General features: G+C 45.2%; 2 protein-coding genes across 3 annotated transcripts; one reads left to right on the plus strand and one right to left on the minus strand.

Annotated features, from left to right (window-relative positions):
• Positions 1–733: 733 nt before the first annotated feature.
• On the plus strand, positions 734–10,502 carry LOC136542544 (pentatricopeptide repeat-containing protein At2g41720-like). Of its 2 annotated transcripts, none has more exons than XM_066535045.1 (11): positions 734–1,159; positions 2,253–2,425; positions 3,309–3,414; positions 5,200–6,309; positions 6,378–6,483; positions 6,570–6,774; positions 7,502–7,634; positions 8,211–8,315; positions 8,762–8,882; positions 9,809–9,981; positions 10,067–10,502. In XM_066535045.1, the coding sequence occupies exons 1-10, from the start codon at positions 785–787 to the stop codon at positions 9,832–9,834; spliced, it is 2,460 nt and encodes an 819-aa protein (XP_066391142.1). In that variant the 5' UTR covers positions 734–784; the 3' UTR covers positions 9,835–9,981; positions 10,067–10,502. The 2 variants fall into 2 exon arrangements, with proteins under 2 accessions (XP_066391142.1, XP_066391143.1); XM_066535046.1 differs by having other exon boundaries at positions 9,809–9,928.
• Positions 10,503–16,260: 5,758 nt separating this feature from the next.
• LOC136544504 (transcription termination factor MTEF1, chloroplastic-like) lies at positions 16,261–16,713 on the minus strand. Its single transcript, XM_066536645.1, has one exon. The coding sequence runs from the start codon at positions 16,711–16,713 to the stop codon at positions 16,261–16,263; it is 453 nt and encodes a 150-aa protein (XP_066392742.1).
• Positions 16,714–19,213: the final 2,500 nt, after the last annotated feature.

Below are 19,213 nucleotides of genomic sequence, written 5' to 3' on the forward strand. Positions count from 1 at the left end.
GAACCGTTTTTTATAAATAGTAGAGGAGAAAAAAAAAGCCTCCAGAGAATTTGTGGAGGAGGCTACCAAAGAGGCTCATGGTTCTTGACAAATGAAAAATGAATAATGAACTCATGGGATAATTTTGGATTTAAACTTATCAAATCACAAATGAATCACTTTGGATTTAAACATATCAAAAAGCCCTGCCTAAGGTTTAAACTTATAGAAATGTTATGCAACACACATGCGTTTTAGCACAAAAAAACACATGAATTTTTTTTATCTCTCTCCCTCTCTCTTTCTCAGGGTGAGCGCACGCGGCAGCGGAGAACCAGCACCAGCACGCGAGCGAGCGAGCGCGGCGGTCGTCGGGCGAGCACACACCGGCACGTGAACGCGCAGTGCGGGCGAGCATGGCGTGGCTCCAGCGAGTGGACGCGGCGGGCGAGCATGGCGCGGCTCTGACAAGTGGACGCGGCGGGCGAGCGGATGCGGCTCCGGCGAGCGAACGGCTAGCAGTCTGGGAGGAGCGTCGAGCGAGGCAAAGACGGAGGCGAGCAGCCTGGGCGTTAGCGGCGGCTACCTGCAGCGACCGCGACCTGGGGCGGTGACGGCGGTGGATCTGTGATTTGTTTTTTCTTATAAAAAAATTATTTTATATGATTTATGATGAGGTCGGAGGTAAAAGAAAAGCGAAGGCTAGCGAATTTTAATCTTACGGACTTATCAAATCACATGACGCAGTCCGGAAACGCCTCGCCCACACGTCCATCCGCAACGCTAAAGCCGCCGCGCCGCGGCGATGTCTTCCGCACCCCCGCCTCCGCCGTCGCTGAACCCCGACGCGCCCCCGCGCGTCGTCCGCGCGCTGGCGCGGCGGCCTCCTCCGCGCGCGCCCGGTCCGCCGCCGTGGGCGGAGCGTCGGCCTGCCGTGTCTGTCGACCTCGACCGCGGCCGTCGCTGGGTCCGCACCGAGGTGGACGGCGTCCGCGCCGCGTCGCTCCCTGCGCGGCACCGCCTCCGCTTGGAGGGCAACCGGTGGCAGCGGGACTGGAAGGTGTCCGAGGTCGCCGCGCGCGTGCTCGCGCTGCCTCCTAACGACGCGCACGCCGTCGACGCCGTGCTCAACTGCTGGGCCGGTCGCTTCGCACGCCGCAATTTCCCGTTGCTCATCCGCGTAAAGCCCCATACTCTCCCTTTTTTCTGCACGCCTGCTTGCTATACCGATACATGTTCGACGAAATGACTGTTGGTGCTGATGCTACTATTGGCCAGTAGTGTGGCATTCAAATGGGCAAATACTTGAGAGGAGCAGTACGCGGTGAACTTATAGTGCAGCATCTATTTCACTTAGGGGCCGTTTGGATCCTTTCATTTTGGAGGAATTGGAATCTACTCAATAAATTAAGCTTTGGTTTGGAATTTGGCATTCCACAACTTTCCGAAGTTCACATAAGCCTATCTCAAATTCATAGGGTGGGAAATGGAATTTGATTCTCTAGATCATCATGCTATGTTTCTACTCTCTAACTTATAGCACGGTCTTCAACTTGCTTCCCTATAGTTGAAATGCTACATAGAAGTATCTCCCTTGTATGGCTAACAATAATATACAAATATATTACATATACAACCCTATTAGCTTAATTAATTTGTGCCTAAATTATAATTATTAGAATGAATTCAATTCGAAGGATCCAAACGGGCCCTTAGTGTTGAGTTCTAGTTGGTATTGATGGTAACAAGTTCATTCTCAGTTGAGATTATGATCATTTTCGCTATGCAATGATTACAAATTTACAATCACCACTTTTGTTTGTTGCTAACATGCTATCAGATAATCAATTTACCTTAATAGCGCAAGTATTCTGTAGCAACTATCTTTGGTGCTTTATATAAGGATTAAACTACAGTTTACGGTAGCCTTGCGTCTATTTGCAGGTGGCATCGGCAACTTTGCTGATATTTTGTTTTGTCTATGGATTTCTCAGATGGACATTTACAACTTTGATGTTCACTATCAATATGTCTCTAAAGCTACGGTTTTCTCAATCAGTTCAGAAAATCTAGTTGTTCTCGCAATAGTCAATTGTCACCATATTTTTTGTGGGCATGTTATTAGAGACTGTATTATAGAACACCTTAGTAGCTTCTGCACTTGCAAGTCATGGTTCTTATTTTGTAGCAAACCAAACATCTCCATAACTTCACTGATTACAAGTTAGCCTGTTCCAGTGATAACGCACTCACACAGTTTGTGTCACCTGTAGGAAATTACAATTTCTGGATCCTTGAAACATGCTGTACATGTGTTCCGCTGGATGAAAAATCAGGAGAACTACTGTGCTCGCAATGACATTTATGGCATGATGATTAGGTTACATGCTAGACACAATCAGGTTGATCAAGCGCGTGGCCTGTTCTTTGAGATGCAAGAATGGCGGTATGGGTCATATGTCATACTTTCAACACCTTGAACAATAATTACCTATTCTTTTCTTTCACCGTCACAAGAATTCACAGACTCATATAAGTTAACTACAAATAATAAGTTTGCTGTAGAAGTTCTACTGATTCATCGTATTAGATTGTCATTTGCAAAGTTTCATGACGTTTATTTGTTTTGCGTTTCCTTATTGTACACTATTGAAGAGAAAATCCATCCTATGCTGCTGAATCACCGAACTGATTCAGAATAGGATACTTGCTGTAGGCCCCACATACGATTGTGGTGTATTGTGTGAAGACTATGTTATTTAGTAATATTCTTCAATGTATAATGAACCACTCTGTAATGTGGGGCCATCAGTACCAACGCAGGTGCAAGCAGTCAGCAGTAGCCGCGTCAGGGTAATCGGTGAAGTTTCAGAGTTAGTTCAGTTTCAGTTAGGCTCTTGGTTCAAGGAGGATTCAGTTTATAAGAAGATATTGGTTGTTAGGAGATTATGTTTGTCTAGAGATAAGATAGTTGCTTGTGCATGGGGCGATTGTAATCAGGCCTATTATATAATATAAGTCCTTGATGTATTTTGGAAACACCAAGCAAGATTAATCTACTCCCTCCAACCTCTCTCTCTACCAAGCGCAGGGAAGTCAGGGCTTGACCCCAGCCCTCTGTCTCCTCTCGTTTACCAGCTATATCCTTTTCTGTTCCATGCTCCTTATTTTCTACTGTTATTATATCACACCAATCAGATATGTTGCTTAAAATATAGTTTACATGCAGCTGTTGTTCTTGTATTGTCTTTTCATTAGTTTGGTGAAATGGTAGCCTTTCCATTATCTATTCACTCTTGGTATGCTTTACACTAACAATATATCCATAGGTGCAAGCCTGATACTGATACATACAACTCTTTGATCCATGCTCATGCTCGAGCTGGCCAGTGGCGTTGGGCCATCAACATTATGGATGATATGCACCGTGCTGCTGTAAGTATTCTTCACAGTTATATTATTCATTCCGTCATAATTCCATACTTGTCTGGATGTGCTTTGTACTTTCTTAATGCTATGGAGCAACTTGGAGAGTTTTCTTGATCATTGCTCATGATTGCTTTCAGACTGTGAACTCACTATTGAATTTTTTGCTCACTATGCTTAGAAGGTGGAGGCTTGCTAGCCTTGTGAATGAATGTAACAAGTTATTGTTGCAGTATAAATTCATAATCTCCATTCTTCGTAGATAGATGCTCATGGGAGAATTTCTTTTCTTTTGTTTCTTCTTTTCCGGGCAATGAGGTAGAAGCACCTTCTTGATTGAAATGAGTCGTTGACAGCTCCCCTGCATATTCGAGAAAAAAAGGGGTAGAAGCACACTTGCACATGCTTTCATGTGTGAATACCCGTGGAAGTGAATTCAAGTAGTACTACCCCTGCACCAACACCAATAATGAATTAATGGCAATTACTAAAGTACATAGTGCTTCATGTAGCTTTGCTACAAATTTAGTTTTATAATGCCATAAATCATCTCATGTACATCAAAGATATGTACTTGCTGGTACATTTTGCATGTGATTTCATTTTTTATGTTGTGCTTACTTTCCATTTTAAAACATCTGACTAATCTTGTGTTTTCTCAAATTCTGATGTTATGTTTAATTTTTTTATATGTTTTTTTTTCTCGAAAAACGTAGGAGATCTGCGCCTCATTATATTAAGAAGAAGGAGGGTGTAAGAACCCAACAACAATTACACCAAACACCCAACACACCAACACAAACACAACACCACGCACTCACAGCCTAACACGCCTCAGGAAACAACTGGAGGCCGATCCTAACAGCACCAATCAGCACCAGGGACTAACCACCAGGGAGGGGGGCAGACAGGAGGGATAATCCTCGAGCCCCTGCCGAGGTCCACAGCCGACGCTCCTCTCCAGCCAAGATTAAAGCCCCAGCAACACTTGGAGCCGACCCATCAAAAACACAGCGATTATGATGATTCCAGATAATCCAGGCTCCAAGAATGATTAGGGAATTAACACCTTACCTCACCAGCTCAGAAGTAGCACTACTAGTTCTTTCCCACCAATCAAGAAAGGAGTTTTCTGAAGGTTGTGGGGATAAGGCGTGAAGACCGACCTGTCTTAGCAAAAGAAACCAAAATTCCGTAGCAAAGACGCAACCGACCAGGAGATGGTTGATGGTTTCTTCATCTTGATCACAAAGTGGACAGCATTCCGGGCGGGGCAGCCCACGGCGTGCAAGTCGGTCTGCTGTCCAGCACTTATTGTGCGCAACAAGCCATATGAAGAACCGACATTTAGGTGGTGCCCAGGACTTCCAAATTTTCTCCCATGGAGCAAAGAGGGTCGAACCCAAGAAGAAACTCTCATATGCCGACTTGGCTGAATACTGTCCATTAGAAGATAGCCTCCAAATATGTCTGTCCTCCCTTTCTGGCTGTAGAACAGTGACTGAAAGGATGTCCCATAGATTGATTAGAAAAAAAATGCTACCATGGTCCTAATACATGCAGCAGTCATTTTTTTAATGAAATTTTGAGAGTTGTTGCTGAAAGTGAATAGGCATCACTAAACCAGAATAGACATTGAGGATTACTATGAAGATCTGGATTACTGCTTAAAAACTAATTGCCTGAATGCTCCTGGAGTGACATTAACAAAGAAACATCATTGGAAAAAAAATCCTAGTCATTATACATTATGGTGGTTTAGTTTACTCTTTTAAAAGATACTTTTTGTTGCAGATACCTCCTAGCCGAACTACGTATAATAATGTTATAAATGCGTGTGGGGCTGCTGGTAACTGGAAGAAAGCTTTAGAACTTTGTAAGAAGATGACTGAAAATGGTGTAGGACCAGATTTGATCACGCACAACATTGTCTTGTCTGCTTTCAAGAATGGAGCTCAGTATTCAAAAGCCATAGCTTATTTTGAAATTATGAAATCCTCTAAAGTTGCCCCTGATACGTGCACCATGAATATTGTGATCCATTGCCTTGTAAAGGTTGGGCTGTATGGGGAAGCTATTGAATTGTTTAACTCAATGAGGGAAAGAAGAACAATATGTCCTCCAGATGTTGTTACATATACTAGCATAATGTATTCTTATTCTGTTTGTGGGCAAGCTGAAAATTGCAAGGCGGTCTTTGATATGATGGTTGCTGAAGGTGTCAGACCTAATATTGTATCCTACAATGCACTTTTGGGTGGTTATGCCTCACATGGTATGCACACAGAGGCCTTGGAGACTTTTAAATTACTGAAGCAAAATGGGTTGAGACCTGATATAGTTTCCTATACCTCCTTACTTAATGCTTATGGTAGATCTGCACAACCTGAGAGGGCTAGGGAGGTCTTTAATGAAATGAGGAAGAATGCATGCAAGCCAAATAAAGTCAGTTACAATGCACTTATTGATGCTTATGGATCTGCTGGAATGTTGAAGGAAGCCATTAGTCTGCTGCATGAAATGGAGCAAGATGGCATTCAACCGGATGTTATTTCAATCAGTACTCTGTTAACAGCATGTGGCCGCTGCAGGCAGCTAACTAAAATTGGCATAATTCTTGCAGCAGCTAAGTCTCGAGGGATCCAACTAAATACAGTTGCTTACAACTCAGGCATTGGAAGCTATTTAAGTTTGGGAGATTATAAGAAAGCTTTGGAGTTGTACATGTCAATGAGGGCAGGCAATGTGAAGCCAGATGCTGTGACTTACAATATACTCATTAGCGGATCTTGTAAATTGGGAAGGTATGTAGAGTCTCTGCATTTTTTTGAAGACATGATGGACCTGAATATTCATTTGACCAAGGAAGTCTACTCGTCCGTGATTTGTTCATATGTCAAACAGGCAAGTGTTGCTGGCATTATCTCTCTGGTTCACTGTACAGAATCAGTATTCTAACAATGGTAATTCAGGGAAAACTAACTGAAGCAGCATCTGCTTTTAATTCTATGAAAGAATCTGGTTGCTTCCCTGATGTTTTGACATATACAACAATGATTAAAGCCTATAGTGATGATGGTAAGAGTCTCTTAGGGTGAGAAAATATTTCAATAGTTTTAAATTATTAACTAATCCTGTGTTCCATATGGATCATAACTCATAAGGGAGCTGGAGGAGAGCATGGGACCTATTCAAAGAGATGGAATGTAATGACATACAGCTAGATGCTATTGTCTGTTCATCCCTCATGGAAGCATTGAATAAGGGAGGTCAACCTGAAAGGGTCCTTCAGTTGATGGAATTCATGAAGCAAAAACAGATTCAATTGAACCAAAAGGCTTATTTTGAGATAATATCTTCATGCACCATGTATGTTTATCCACTGTTTTAAGTTGTATGTGCACTCTTGAATTGGTGACTAGGTTGATTATTATTGAAACAGTGTTCACTCTCCACTATTATGTTGACTTCTTAAATGTATCTACATTTTGCTGCAGCGTGCAGCATCACAATGTTTAGTTGTACTACATATTTAGGCATGGGTAACTTTCACTCCTGTTATGTACATAGTATTATGCAGCTGAACTTTTGAATTACCATTTGTATTTTATTGTGTTACCATTTGAGATACTCACATGTACCTGCTTGTTGTTTTGGTGTCACCTCGCCAAATATATACAATTACTCGTCAATAAGAAACAATAGAACTAAAGTCGTATATTTGTTGAGGTAGCAGGATAAAACATTGTCATGGGTAATATGTCTCTCTTTTGTGTTAGAACAAATCGTGTAACTAACAAACTGATGTGTTGAGGCTACTGGAACTATTTGTTTGCTTACTCTGTTCAAATGATTGTTCAGTTATCCAATGACATCCTTTTATATTACTTGTTGGGCATTTGCAGTTTTAGAAAAAGAGCCTCTGCACCAATAACCATTATCATCTAGATCATGTCATGCTTTTATCTTGTTTTCATGGATATTTGATGCAAGGAGTAGTTTGATGTTCTATTTTTCTGTTATATTTCTTTTAAAAGATTACTAGTCCTGGTAATTTAACTTGTGGGAGTGTGGGACTTTTACTGCTTGGCAACAGGCTACGGGACTGGAAAACAGCAAGTCAAATAATCGAACATTTGGATTCCTCTCTCTCATCGATTTCTTGTGGCACACTAAACCATATTTTAAATTTTCTTGGAAAATGTGGCAGGACAGAGAGCATGATGAAGGTATAATTTCTCCCCTTAAGAAGGTGCCATGTGTAACATATTTTTTTATATAATTTCCAACTAAGACAATGTCATGGAAATAACTACTTTGTTATCATTTATTTACATTACCCAGTTACCTGGCAGAAACTGCTCTGGCACCATAATGTTTTTCCTGCAAACTAAGAACCATTTGATCTCAACATCAGAAATTCCGATAGACTCCTTGTTTCAGAGGAATTACTACTTCTGTCTGATGTTAATCTTCCTTCAGTGTTACTGTGTTGGTTTCTTAATGGCACCAATGTGTGACAGCAAGATATAGCCTCCATGCGTAACCTATATATTGCTGTTCTCTACCAAATAAATGATTTGTGCATGAAGAATAATATTACCATCTTTACTAGCTTTGAATAATCACTGTTTCTTTTGTGAAATGCTTTGATGCTTGAGGAACACACCGACTTGTTCATAAAACTTGTGGAAAAAACTATTTCAGTAGTGGTGCTTTGTCTGTTGGTCGTGCATTTCCTGTTACTGCTTCTCCTTGGACTTTTTGAAGGATGATACTTATTGTTATGATTTTCTATCACACAGCTGTTCTATAAGATGGTGACTTCATGCTCTACTGTGGGCCTTTCTACTTATACGATTCTGCTGAGAAATCTCTTAGTTGTGGGGAAATGGAGAAAGTATGTTGAGGTACACAGGGCCTATCGCTAGGCAGCTATACTATCTCATTTGAATAAGAGTTGATGAGTCCTTCATAAAAGACCCCCTTAAAAAAAGAGAATTATATTTGCTAGATTCCATTTGCAACTTGCTAAATTGTGATAAGATGTTGGTGTATTAAAGATCTGCATTATTTCTTTTAAATCAGAATGTCATACATTGTTTTTTCGTTTGACATCTTTTGTCTTGTTATTTGGTGTGAAGCCTTCATCCGCTATGACCTGTTAGAAAATTTTGAATTATGGTAAATTATTCATTCAACCTTCTGCCTCCAGCAAACAACAAGCATTTTAAGCTAGGAGTTGATTAGTATCTGACTCAAAATATGTATGAAACAGGGGGAAAAGATGGACGATAGTTTGTAGGTGTCGAACTTAATCTCGTGTCTAATTATTGTCTTTGTTTGGTCCATGTAGGTTTTGCAGTGGATGGAAGATGCTGGAATCTGTCCAACACTCTATATGTATCAAAGCGTGCTTCCATATATCTGGAGAGACAACAGTATGGACTATGTTACTCTCATGCAAGAAAAAATAAGTATGACACTTCCCAATCTAATCATTGTTTGCATGAAAAGCATGTTATTGTTCTTTGATCTAATAATATCTTTAAGTATTTTTATATTTATTTGTATTCATTATTGCCCTTGTTAAATCTATAATGTCCAGTTTGGGGACTTTGGTGCATTCCATCTCATGTTTTGAAATTTCTTGAACTAAGCTTCTGCGAAACACAATTACTGTATTTTGTTAACCATCATAGTTCAATTACTGTTCTTCTTCTTAGGCCTTTGTATTTTGATGTTTTAATTTATTTCATATTAATTAATTCATTTTTTGGGAAGTGTTATATTTTTCATAAAACTATTTTGAATCAAATTAGTATTATAATATGATATTATACTGATATAAAATCAGGAGGAAACAAGATGCAACATGCAACTACTTTAATTAGTCCATGTATTAAAGAAACAAAAACATATATTTAATTACCAAATTACTCTTATGACAAACCAAAGCGAGTTATAAAAACAAACATTGTGATTTCCAAAGTCTCATAGTACCATTGCACTTGTATTGGATGTTTGGAATCCTTTTCTTCCTTTGAATCTTCCTTTGTATCATATGCTCCTTCAATGTCTGTGAATGTATGAACCTGAACCAATGGATTTTAAGGGTTTGTTTTACTTTGCTCTGTTGCCTGTCATGCCTTTTGATTTCGTTTTACTTTAATGGTAGTGAAAACCTCTTTGATGCAACATACATGTATGATGGATTGAAGTGACTTTTATTGATCAATTCGTCTTTAGTCCTTATTCTGTATATGCTCTTCACTATACTTTACTTATTCTATATGCTCTTCAGTATTCTCATTTCTGTTTCCATTCTCCATGTGATTACGGGAGCATTGTGTGTTTTGCATCATGTTTTCCTGTATGACCCATTTTAGCTTGCTCATTCCAGATGCGTTACGAGAGAAGGTAACATGAACTTCAGATATGCATTTGCTTGCTTGGTATCAAGTACTAGAAGTCCATAACTGAATACTGAAGGTAGCTTCAGAATGACACTAGCAGCATTCAGGTAGGACATGATTGTGAGTCTGCCCTAATTCCTCTTCAGAAAAAATGGATATGGTAAGACTTTTCTAATATAAAAGAGTTTCACAAATATTCCCTGTTTCTTGTTATATAAGCTGTTGCCTTACCAATTACTTCTTAGGGACTTCAAGAACTGTAGAAAATGGACATGTTTCTACAATTGATAAAAGGTTGTCACATGCGAAAAGGATAGCCTCATGAATCATTGCTATGGCTTCTAATGATCACAGAAATTGGCCCATTTGTTGCTCGTATAGCTTGGCTCAGAAAAAAAAAACCATGTTACTCTTAGTTCGAAGTCTTCTTTTTTCCACTGAAGAGTTTAGATTCTTCATTCTTGTATAAGTCACTGTGACAGCAGTTCTACGAAATTGTAATTTATCAATGCCTTCGAAGCAAGCAGTTTTCCCATCTAGTGTCATTGTCTCGAGAATAAATCTGCTGTAAATAATGAAACAGAGACATAACTCCGACACTGAGGCTTTTCATGAAAAAAAGGGAGAGATGGCCATATGACCAATACTTGTAATATTATGATATATAAGCAATTCTAAGCAGGGTGCCTGATGGCATACGTGAACCTTAGCGCTTGGTGAGTATCAAGTCAAACGCAATGCTTGTACTTAATTGTAAAGATTTTGCAATAATTTTGGGGAGTTATCAAAGATTGAGACCTCGAATACATTTTACTAATAGAATGTTAATATTTATCTGCTAATAATTGGACCTCTCTGTCTGGATCTCTATAGATAGTAATTAAATATTCCTTATGTCTTAAATTATAAGTCATTTTAACTTTCAGGAGAGTCAAAGCATATCAAGTTTGATCAAATTTATATAATAAATTATATTATAAGTATTATTAGATTCTTTATTAACTATACTTTTATAGTATACTTACTTGATGTCTTAAATATTTATAATTCTTTCTATAATTTTGGTCAATTTGAAGATGCTTTCACTTAAAAAAAATTAGAACAACTTATGATTTGAAACGGAAGGAGTAATACATTTGCTAAGCAGGCTATGCTGAAAATTCTACTGTCCGCCCATTGCCTTCCATTCTGGTCCGTTAACGCGAGTGGTGCACACTTCGGCAGATGTCCATATATGGCCCAGATGTGTGTTGTCGGTAGTCTCAGCTCGCTACGATGGTGCGCGCACGTGAGCGATTGAGCACGATGGACATACACGGTGGTTTGTGTGTCCACCAACCACCACCATGGGGCCAAACCAGAGAGGGGAAAACTGCACTTATAATGTTAATCTGACACTCTATATTAAGATTAGTGTGTGTGTGGACTTGTTGGCATTCCAGAGCCTAAAACGCGATGCGGTCACTCAAAACGCCTTTTGTGCCGCTTCGTCACCGAAACGTTGCGGGTTGTCAACCTGCCGATCGAGCCCAGCTTTGTGATGGCCTGCCCCTGAACGTAACGCCCGAAACGAGGCGAGGCTTTCCCCTGCTCGTGTCGGCTCGATCGGCTGGGCTCCCCGCGGCGGGCACGACGCGCCCGTCACGCGACGGCGAAGTGACGACAACCAACCTAGCAAGCGACGTTGACAATGACAAACGAACGATGCGCGATCGAAAGCCACCCGCCACCGGACTGGATGGATGATGGATCCCTCCTCGTCCAGTCGTCCGTCGTCACGAGCGCATTAACCATGCCGGCCGGCCGTCCGCCCGCGCTGCCCGGGCGGCTCTGTCGCCGGCCGGCCCACACCTGTGCTCCCGGGGGTCAACCACCACCCATGCCTGCGCTGTGGTGCGCACGCGAGCCACGCGACGCTTGCAACTTGTGACGGCGGACCCTTTAAAAACTCTTATCACTCGTCGCTACTAGTGCTCCGCGTGCGTAGTGCTCCGTATATACACCTTTTTTTTTGTTGCTCTTTGCCTTTTGTATTTACAAGCTAGGACCCTGATCACCAACCGTGCCGTTCCTTTTCCAAAAACAAAAGCAAAGGAGAAAGGAAAAGGAAAAAAACTCGCTTCGCGGTGTCGGTGAGGGACGCCTTGCTCTGCATCTGCTCTGCTGAGGACGGGGCATGATGAATCAAGGAGCTCATCTCCTACGCACACCATCTCCTTGGACCATGAATCAAATAAAGGGAACACTCTTCTTTATCACGGTTGAAGACGGTGAACTACCGCCACTCGTCATCTTTATGTACAATACACCGACAGTTTCGTTGTGTCGGTCGGAACAATCAGTCGCCTGCTGATGCTCTGGCCGCGCGCCGCAGCCGCCGTCGGTACGTTACTGCGCCGTGCTCGACGGGGTGGGCGCGGCGGCTGGAGCCCGGTCGTCGGAGGGAGTCAGTGCTTGAGGCGCAGCAGCGGCGGGTGGGACGACTCGACGAGGATGGACCAGAGGATCTGCACGTCCTCGCAGGGGCACGACTTGACGTCCTCGTACAGGATGTAGATGCCCCTCTCTGCTCATCACAACACGCAGCAGAGAACATATCAGAACATGGATTGGATTGGATTGCATGCAATCGATCGGCGATCAAAGCACGAGCACTAGAACAGGAACGACAGAAGGAGCCGGGAGACGGCTGATGGCACGTACTCTTGTTCTGCGCGGAATGCATGCGGATCCAAAGCTTCTTGAGCGGCGAGAAGAGCGACCGCATCCACGCCATGGCCGGCCGCTCCGTCTCCCGCGATCGCTCCCGGCCCAGACTCTCCCAGCCCCAAGCCGTCGAACGCCGATCAGCCCAGCAGCTGGAATCGGCGAGGAGCAACGCCGCGATCGCTCGCCGCCCGCCAAGGATTTTCGGACGAGCAGCCGGGTTGCTTTGCTTGCTTGGACGCCGGCCGGGTGAAGTCACTGTGAAGTCCTCCGCTTTACTTCGACTGTTCTTTCTTTCCTACAGCCGACCGCGCCCCCGCTCTTAATAATCACCGGGAGCGGGGAGGGGGAGGAGGACTTTAAAACTCCCGGTGCCGCGTCGCTGTCCGTCCATATCTGATATCTCCCCTTCACGAATAAGCCAGCGGGCGGGCGCGCGGGAGCCTTTCGTTCCGCGCTAGGCGCTGCGCTCGAGAAAACTAAAGGCCAGCCTCCTCGCGACGCAGCCTGAAGGGGGAAAATCTCGTCTCCTTGTTAGGTCATCACGGTCTACCGCGTCATCATCAACAACAAAAAGCCACGTTGTTCATCTGCCGACCGATCGATGGCCGCCTGCTTCTTCTTGAATTGGTTTATTTTCGACGCGAGGGAGAGGGAGGACTGCCGCACTGGTCATAAACATTTCTTTGTCATGAGTATCGTATGAGCTATATATATTGAGCTACGTGCTCAAATTCAGTAACAGCCGCGTTTCTGTCGGCATGCGGTGTTCAGCAATCAGTTTGTGGACTTCTGATCCGTCGGCATGCTCAGATATATACGTTCAGGTGGACAGATGGTCAACAACACTAGCTCTAGTTCCTATGTCAAGAACAGCTCCAGCTGATCTTTCAAATCAAAAAGAAAAAGAAAAAAGAACAGCTCCAGCTGCTGCCTGTTTGTAACATGTAAGAACTAGCGATTATTTCTTCTTCAGGAGCATAAATAGCACACTCGTCAGATGAGCTCTTTCGGTCTTTGTCATATAGAGAGAGCACTGCATATGTTTTCCACGTACACAAGTGTCGACAAACAAACAAACAAAACCCTCGCAATCACAAACAAAGCACGTCGGGCGATTTCTCCGTCGGTGAACACAAACATAACAGCGCGGTCAGCTACAGGTCCGCCGTCCGGCGCGCGCACACGTCCATAGAAATGCGAAACGGGACCAAACAAACAGGGCTCGGCGTCATCTGTTGAAACATCCCCATTGCGGCACGAGACAAACGCAAACAGGAGAGCTTTCCCTTGCAATCCCATCCCATCCTACAGAGACGATCGACAACGACCGACCACACCACAAGGAAAAAGAAGAAGAAAAAAAGGAGGCGTACGAAATGGTGCGTGCGTGCGTAGGCAGTAGGCACTGCTGCGACCGCGATGGTTTCAGTATCTGAGGCGATGGCGAGAGCCAAGCTAACCGGGCGGGGCCCTGTGTTCGCGGCGGTTGCCTCCTCGCTTTCCTTCCCCCCCTGAGCCCTGAAGGAGACGCTTATTCAGGGACGGGACCAGCCGACGGCCTGCAGATCTCAATATGGATGGAGCCCCTGAGAGGCATCAGTGGAATGCCAAGTCAATCTCTGGCCCTACCCCTGCTCGCCTCGCCTGGGACTGGGCTTCGCCAGATGATCTCCTCCGTGCTACAACTACTACTGAACTTGCTAACAACCAATTGCAAGAGTGCTTCTAGAAAATGGGGTCAGTGAGAGCGTCTCGTCTTGTGTGAGGGAATGAGTTAGAGCATGCCATTCTTGCGATCGAATTAACGTATAGCATTGGGATTTGCACTCTAGATTGTTCTGATGTGATTTAGTCTGCTGTTAGCATGCGAACTAAACTAGGTGCAGATGAGCTAACCCATGGACCATTAAAATTTGACCACTGCATTTGCTGCATATCAGCATATGTGCTAGTCACTTTTTTCTCTCTCTCTTTTTTAAGATGGATAACTGGATTTTGGTATTATCATCTATAGGCGTAATCCAGTATAACAATCACATATCCTATACAATTTATTTTTAGGGTCCCTTATTTTTATGCATTCAGGTAGAGATTCTGTACTTTTTTTTTGGAAGTACGGTGCATGAGACAAGGATATAGGAGTATTTCTCATTAGTAGGCTAAACTTGTTTGTTTTGGGCGTCTTACTTTCGATTCCCTCATTTCTAGCAGTGGTCTGGTTACTGAAGCTCCGGAAGTTTATTTACATTTGATATAATGCGCAGACACATTGGTAAGAATGTGCAAGATGTTTGTAGTTGCACAGTCAGGGAATGAAACAACTTTTTTTTGAGGGGAAGGGAATGAAACAACTGATCACCAGCATAATGCTTTGGCAAAAAGAAAATGATTGGAATAGAAAAGGAAAGAAGATAGCCACCATTGCCCTCAATGGTGTTGCTAATGCTAATAACTAGGAACAAAATATGGCGCGGCAGATTTTTCCTAACTAAATGCTATCTGCACCTACCCTCGTTTGAAACATGCGAGGCATGAAAATTGCAAGGACTGTTGAAGTGCAGGCACCATTTCTGGTATTCTATCGTACACCTTTCGTCAGAAGGTGCAAAGGTGAAAAAGGCATGATAACACAAAATCTGAGCACTCAACTTCTCCATCTTATCTAAAATACCTCTTCTGATATACAAAAACACATGGATATTAAGATAAACTAGATAGTTAGCAATTTCTCTATGACGACATAAATGAGGAGCAATCTTTACAAAATGACCGAAATGAGGAACATAAAATCCTTGTACAGAGTATTTTTAGACTTGCTACACCCTGCATTTCTACTTACTAAAGTTCAGTAAGACGTTTTTCCATTAACGTGGAACAGATTGGGAGGGGAAACGAATCATGTACAGTGGTGCACACTTGTGAAATAGAATAACTGATTGCCACCATTGGTTTGGCAATAACGAAATAATGGAATAGATAATTAAGAAACAAGATAATGACCATATGATGGCAGATTTCCTCAACTCTATGCTGTTTCTCCTGAGCCTCACTTTAAATACCCAAAGGCATAGCAATTGTGAAGACTTCAGCATTTGGGTTAAGCTACGTGATTCTGAATCTCTGATCTTCCAGCCTTCAGCATGCTTACAGGTGACATGCCTTGTTTGCACTTGCACTCAGTAAGCAGTTCTCCCATCAGTTTTGGAGCGTGAAGGTTTCACTAAATGCTTGGAAAGTGGAGATGAATATTGCTGGTGGTCGAGGCTCATACACAGGCTATAAGAGTAGAAATATTTCGAGAGGAACGCATAGTATGACATATTGGAAGAAAAGCATTGTAAATAGCACCAGGACTCATACACAGGCTATAAGAGTAGAAATTTTTCTCGAGGAACTCATACTTCTTAATATCACAATGCTAAACAGCATGGTAACAAAAAAAAAGAGATTTCAATTTAAGAACAAATGGCTCCCCTATTCAATGGGCTTATTTTCAGAAGAGGCATACACGAGAAATCAATAACCTTAATCTTAGGCAGCCAAGCTATTTAATGAGTATGAGAGCTCAGCATCTTCATACATACTGAGAGATGAAAAGATCAAATACAAGCCGATCGCCAGCCAATGTTAGTTACAAAAGAAGAGAACAATCATGACCATCTGGACAGCTTCTAATGAGCATGAGTTACAGTTGCACCACCTGCCTAAAACACAAAAGGATATGCTAAAATTAGACTTCAGAGGGCACAATACCAGCACGAGTTGCAGCATAAGCATCTGCAAGGCCAGGAACAGAGTCCTTGTGACAGTCGATGAACTTCAATTTGAAAGTCTCCTCTCCTAAACTAGTTATTGTGAAAAAGTTTTTATTGCTATTCAGCAATCCCTTTTCCTCCAGGACCTTCAAGACATAATGCCGGGGCACAAGCCGCTTCTTCAGGCTGTATGAGAGCAGGACAGGCCTTTCCACAATGTACCGTGGCTCCATCATAGCCTCATTGATTAGGAACTCAATCTTGCGATCAAGAATCTTGTCAGATATTCCTATTATAGATGGCGCCTTGGACACTGCAGTGGAAACCTCAAACTCAGAACAACCAAGAGTCATCTTAAAGAACTCAAGCTTGGCGGCAACCTTCTCTTCGGACATACAGGAAACGACGGCCACTGCATGCCCGAACATCCCCGAAGTGGGAGGCACCCCAAGTCGTTCCGCCCGTGGCAGAAACTCTTTCACGCGTTCCGGGTTGTAGGTAAGCACCCGCGGGACATTTGAACACAGCTGGGCAATATCTCGAACACCCCACTGACGAAACTCTCCTATGTGCTATAGATAGATAGTTTGCATGTTTCTGTTATCAGCAATGCATGCGCGCAGGATCCGGCCTGTGGACTCCGCGCGCGTAGGACGTCAAGGCCTGGACTCGCTGGGCCACGAACCAGAGCATGCAGCGACAGCCGGCGACGTGGTGCGTGGGGATGGACGCGCACACTCCTCGCGTCGTGCGCGCTTAGCACGTCATGTCTCCTACTTGCTTTCCAATAAATAGAATACAAGTGCATCAGAAAAACGTTGCGTTCTAGCAGCACCAAATCTCTGTGTCCAGATCGTTTTATTCGTTCCCAGGTTGCCGCGCTCGTGTGTTCATCATCGCCGACGCTCACCGCCGTGCGAGTTCTGACAAGTGGTACCAGAGCCAAGTGTTCGAGGGACCTCGCCGTCGCCATGGCGTCTCCGACGAGACCCCGCGGCCGTTCACCGGCCGACAAGAAGGACGATTCCAAGAAGCCGGTCGACGGTTCCAGCGGCTCCGGCATCAAGACGCCGCAGCGCACACCGTCGCCGGATCGATCTCCGCCTCGCCGATCACGCATGCGCAACGCACGCCGTTCGTGCACCCGCGACGCACGCCGTCCGCGGGATGTCATCGTCGAGCGCATCATCAAGGAGGGCCATAGCTCCGACAACTGGCCTCAACTCACGAAAACCAACTATAATGAGTGGTCTCTCCGCATGAAGCTCAAGATGGAGGCGCGTGAACTCTAGGAGGTCGTGGAGTACGACGACGTCGACTACACCGACGACTGGAACGCGCTCGACGCCATCTGCAGCGCGGTCCCAGAGGAGATGGTGCATGTGCTCGTCGGCAAGAAGAGCACCAAGGAGGCCTGGGAGGCCATCCGCACTCTCCGCATCGGCGACGACCGCGTGAGGAAGGCAACGGCGCAGAACCTCCGCGCCGAATATGAGTCGATCGCGCTCCGGGAAGGCGAGCCCATCGAGGACTTCGCACTGCGCCTCACTAGCATGGTGCAGCGTCTGGCCACACTCGGCGATCCGGAGCCCGATGAGAAAGTCGTCGCCAAGTACCTGCGCGTCGTTCGCCCACGGTATAAGCAACTCGTGATCTCCATCGAAACTCTGCTTGACATCTCTCAGCTCTCCATCGAAGAGGTGACCGGCCATCTCAAGGCCGCTGACGACGTCGAGCCCGCTCCGGTGCACATCGTGAGCGGCAAACTGCTACTCACTGAGGAGCAGTGGGTGGAGAAGTACAAGAAGAAGGCCTCGGAGTCTAGGCGTGGCGGCTCTGGCTCTGGTGGTCGCGGCAAGGGCCTCGGCAGAGGTCGCGGACGCGGCACCGGCGGCAGCAGCGGCTCTAGCTCTTCGCGCCCGCCGCCAGATGACCCTTGTCCTCGCTGTGGCAAGAAGGGCCATTGGGCTCGTGACTGCCGCAGCAAGAAGAAGGAGGAGCCAGCCCAAGTGGCCCATGTGGCCCAGGAGGAGGAGGCCACACTCATGCTGGCCATTGCCACTACCTAGCCGGAGGGGATCGAATCCTCCCCAACGCCAGCGCTCTCCACCGAATCTCAGCCACCGTCCTCGTCAACCACCCAGATCCACCTCACCGAGAAGAAGGTGTTCCCCTCCTTCGACTCCGCCGCCAACCGGGATCCGAGCCAATGGATTCTGGATATGGGCGCCTCCAACCACATGACGGGCGCCCGATCGGCCTTCACCAACCTCGACACCGGCATCACCGGATCCATGTGGTTCGGAGACAGCTCCACTGCCCGCATCAAAGGCAACGGCGTCGTGCTTCTCTCCTGCAAGAATGGGGAGCACCGAACGCTGTCGAACGTCTACTATCTGCCCCGACTAACGGCCAACATCATCTCCGTCGGCCAGCTGGATGAGGGCGGTTACGAAGTCCTGGTGAAGGGCGGTGTGATGGCCGTCCGCGACGAGGAGATGCGGCTGCTCGCGAAGATTCCCTGCAGCCCAGGGCGCCTGTACGTGCTCGACGCCACCATAGCACGGCCGGTGTGCCTGGCGGCGCGGGGCGCTGAGGATGCGTGGGTTTGGCATGCCCGATTCGGGCACATCAACTTCACCGCGCTTCGCAAAATGGCCCAAGAAGAGCTCGTCCGTGGCCTGCCTCTACTCAGCCAGGTGGAGCAAGTCTGCGACGCGTGCCTCACCGGCAAGCAGTGCCACACGCCGTTCCCACAGAAGGCACTCGGGCGCTCCACCGAGGTCCTCCAGCTCCTCCATGGCGATCTCTGCGGCTCGATCTCGCCACCAACGCCCAGCGGCAATCGCTATTTCCTCCTCCTGGTCGACGATTACTCGCAATACATGTGGGTGGTACTGTTGCCGTCCAAGGATGAAGCTACGTCGG

This window comes from Miscanthus floridulus, chromosome 3 (genome assembly GCF_019320115.1).
Source record: "Miscanthus floridulus cultivar M001 chromosome 3, ASM1932011v1, whole genome shotgun sequence".
Taxonomy (NCBI): Eukaryota; Viridiplantae; Streptophyta; class Magnoliopsida; order Poales; family Poaceae; genus Miscanthus; species Miscanthus floridulus.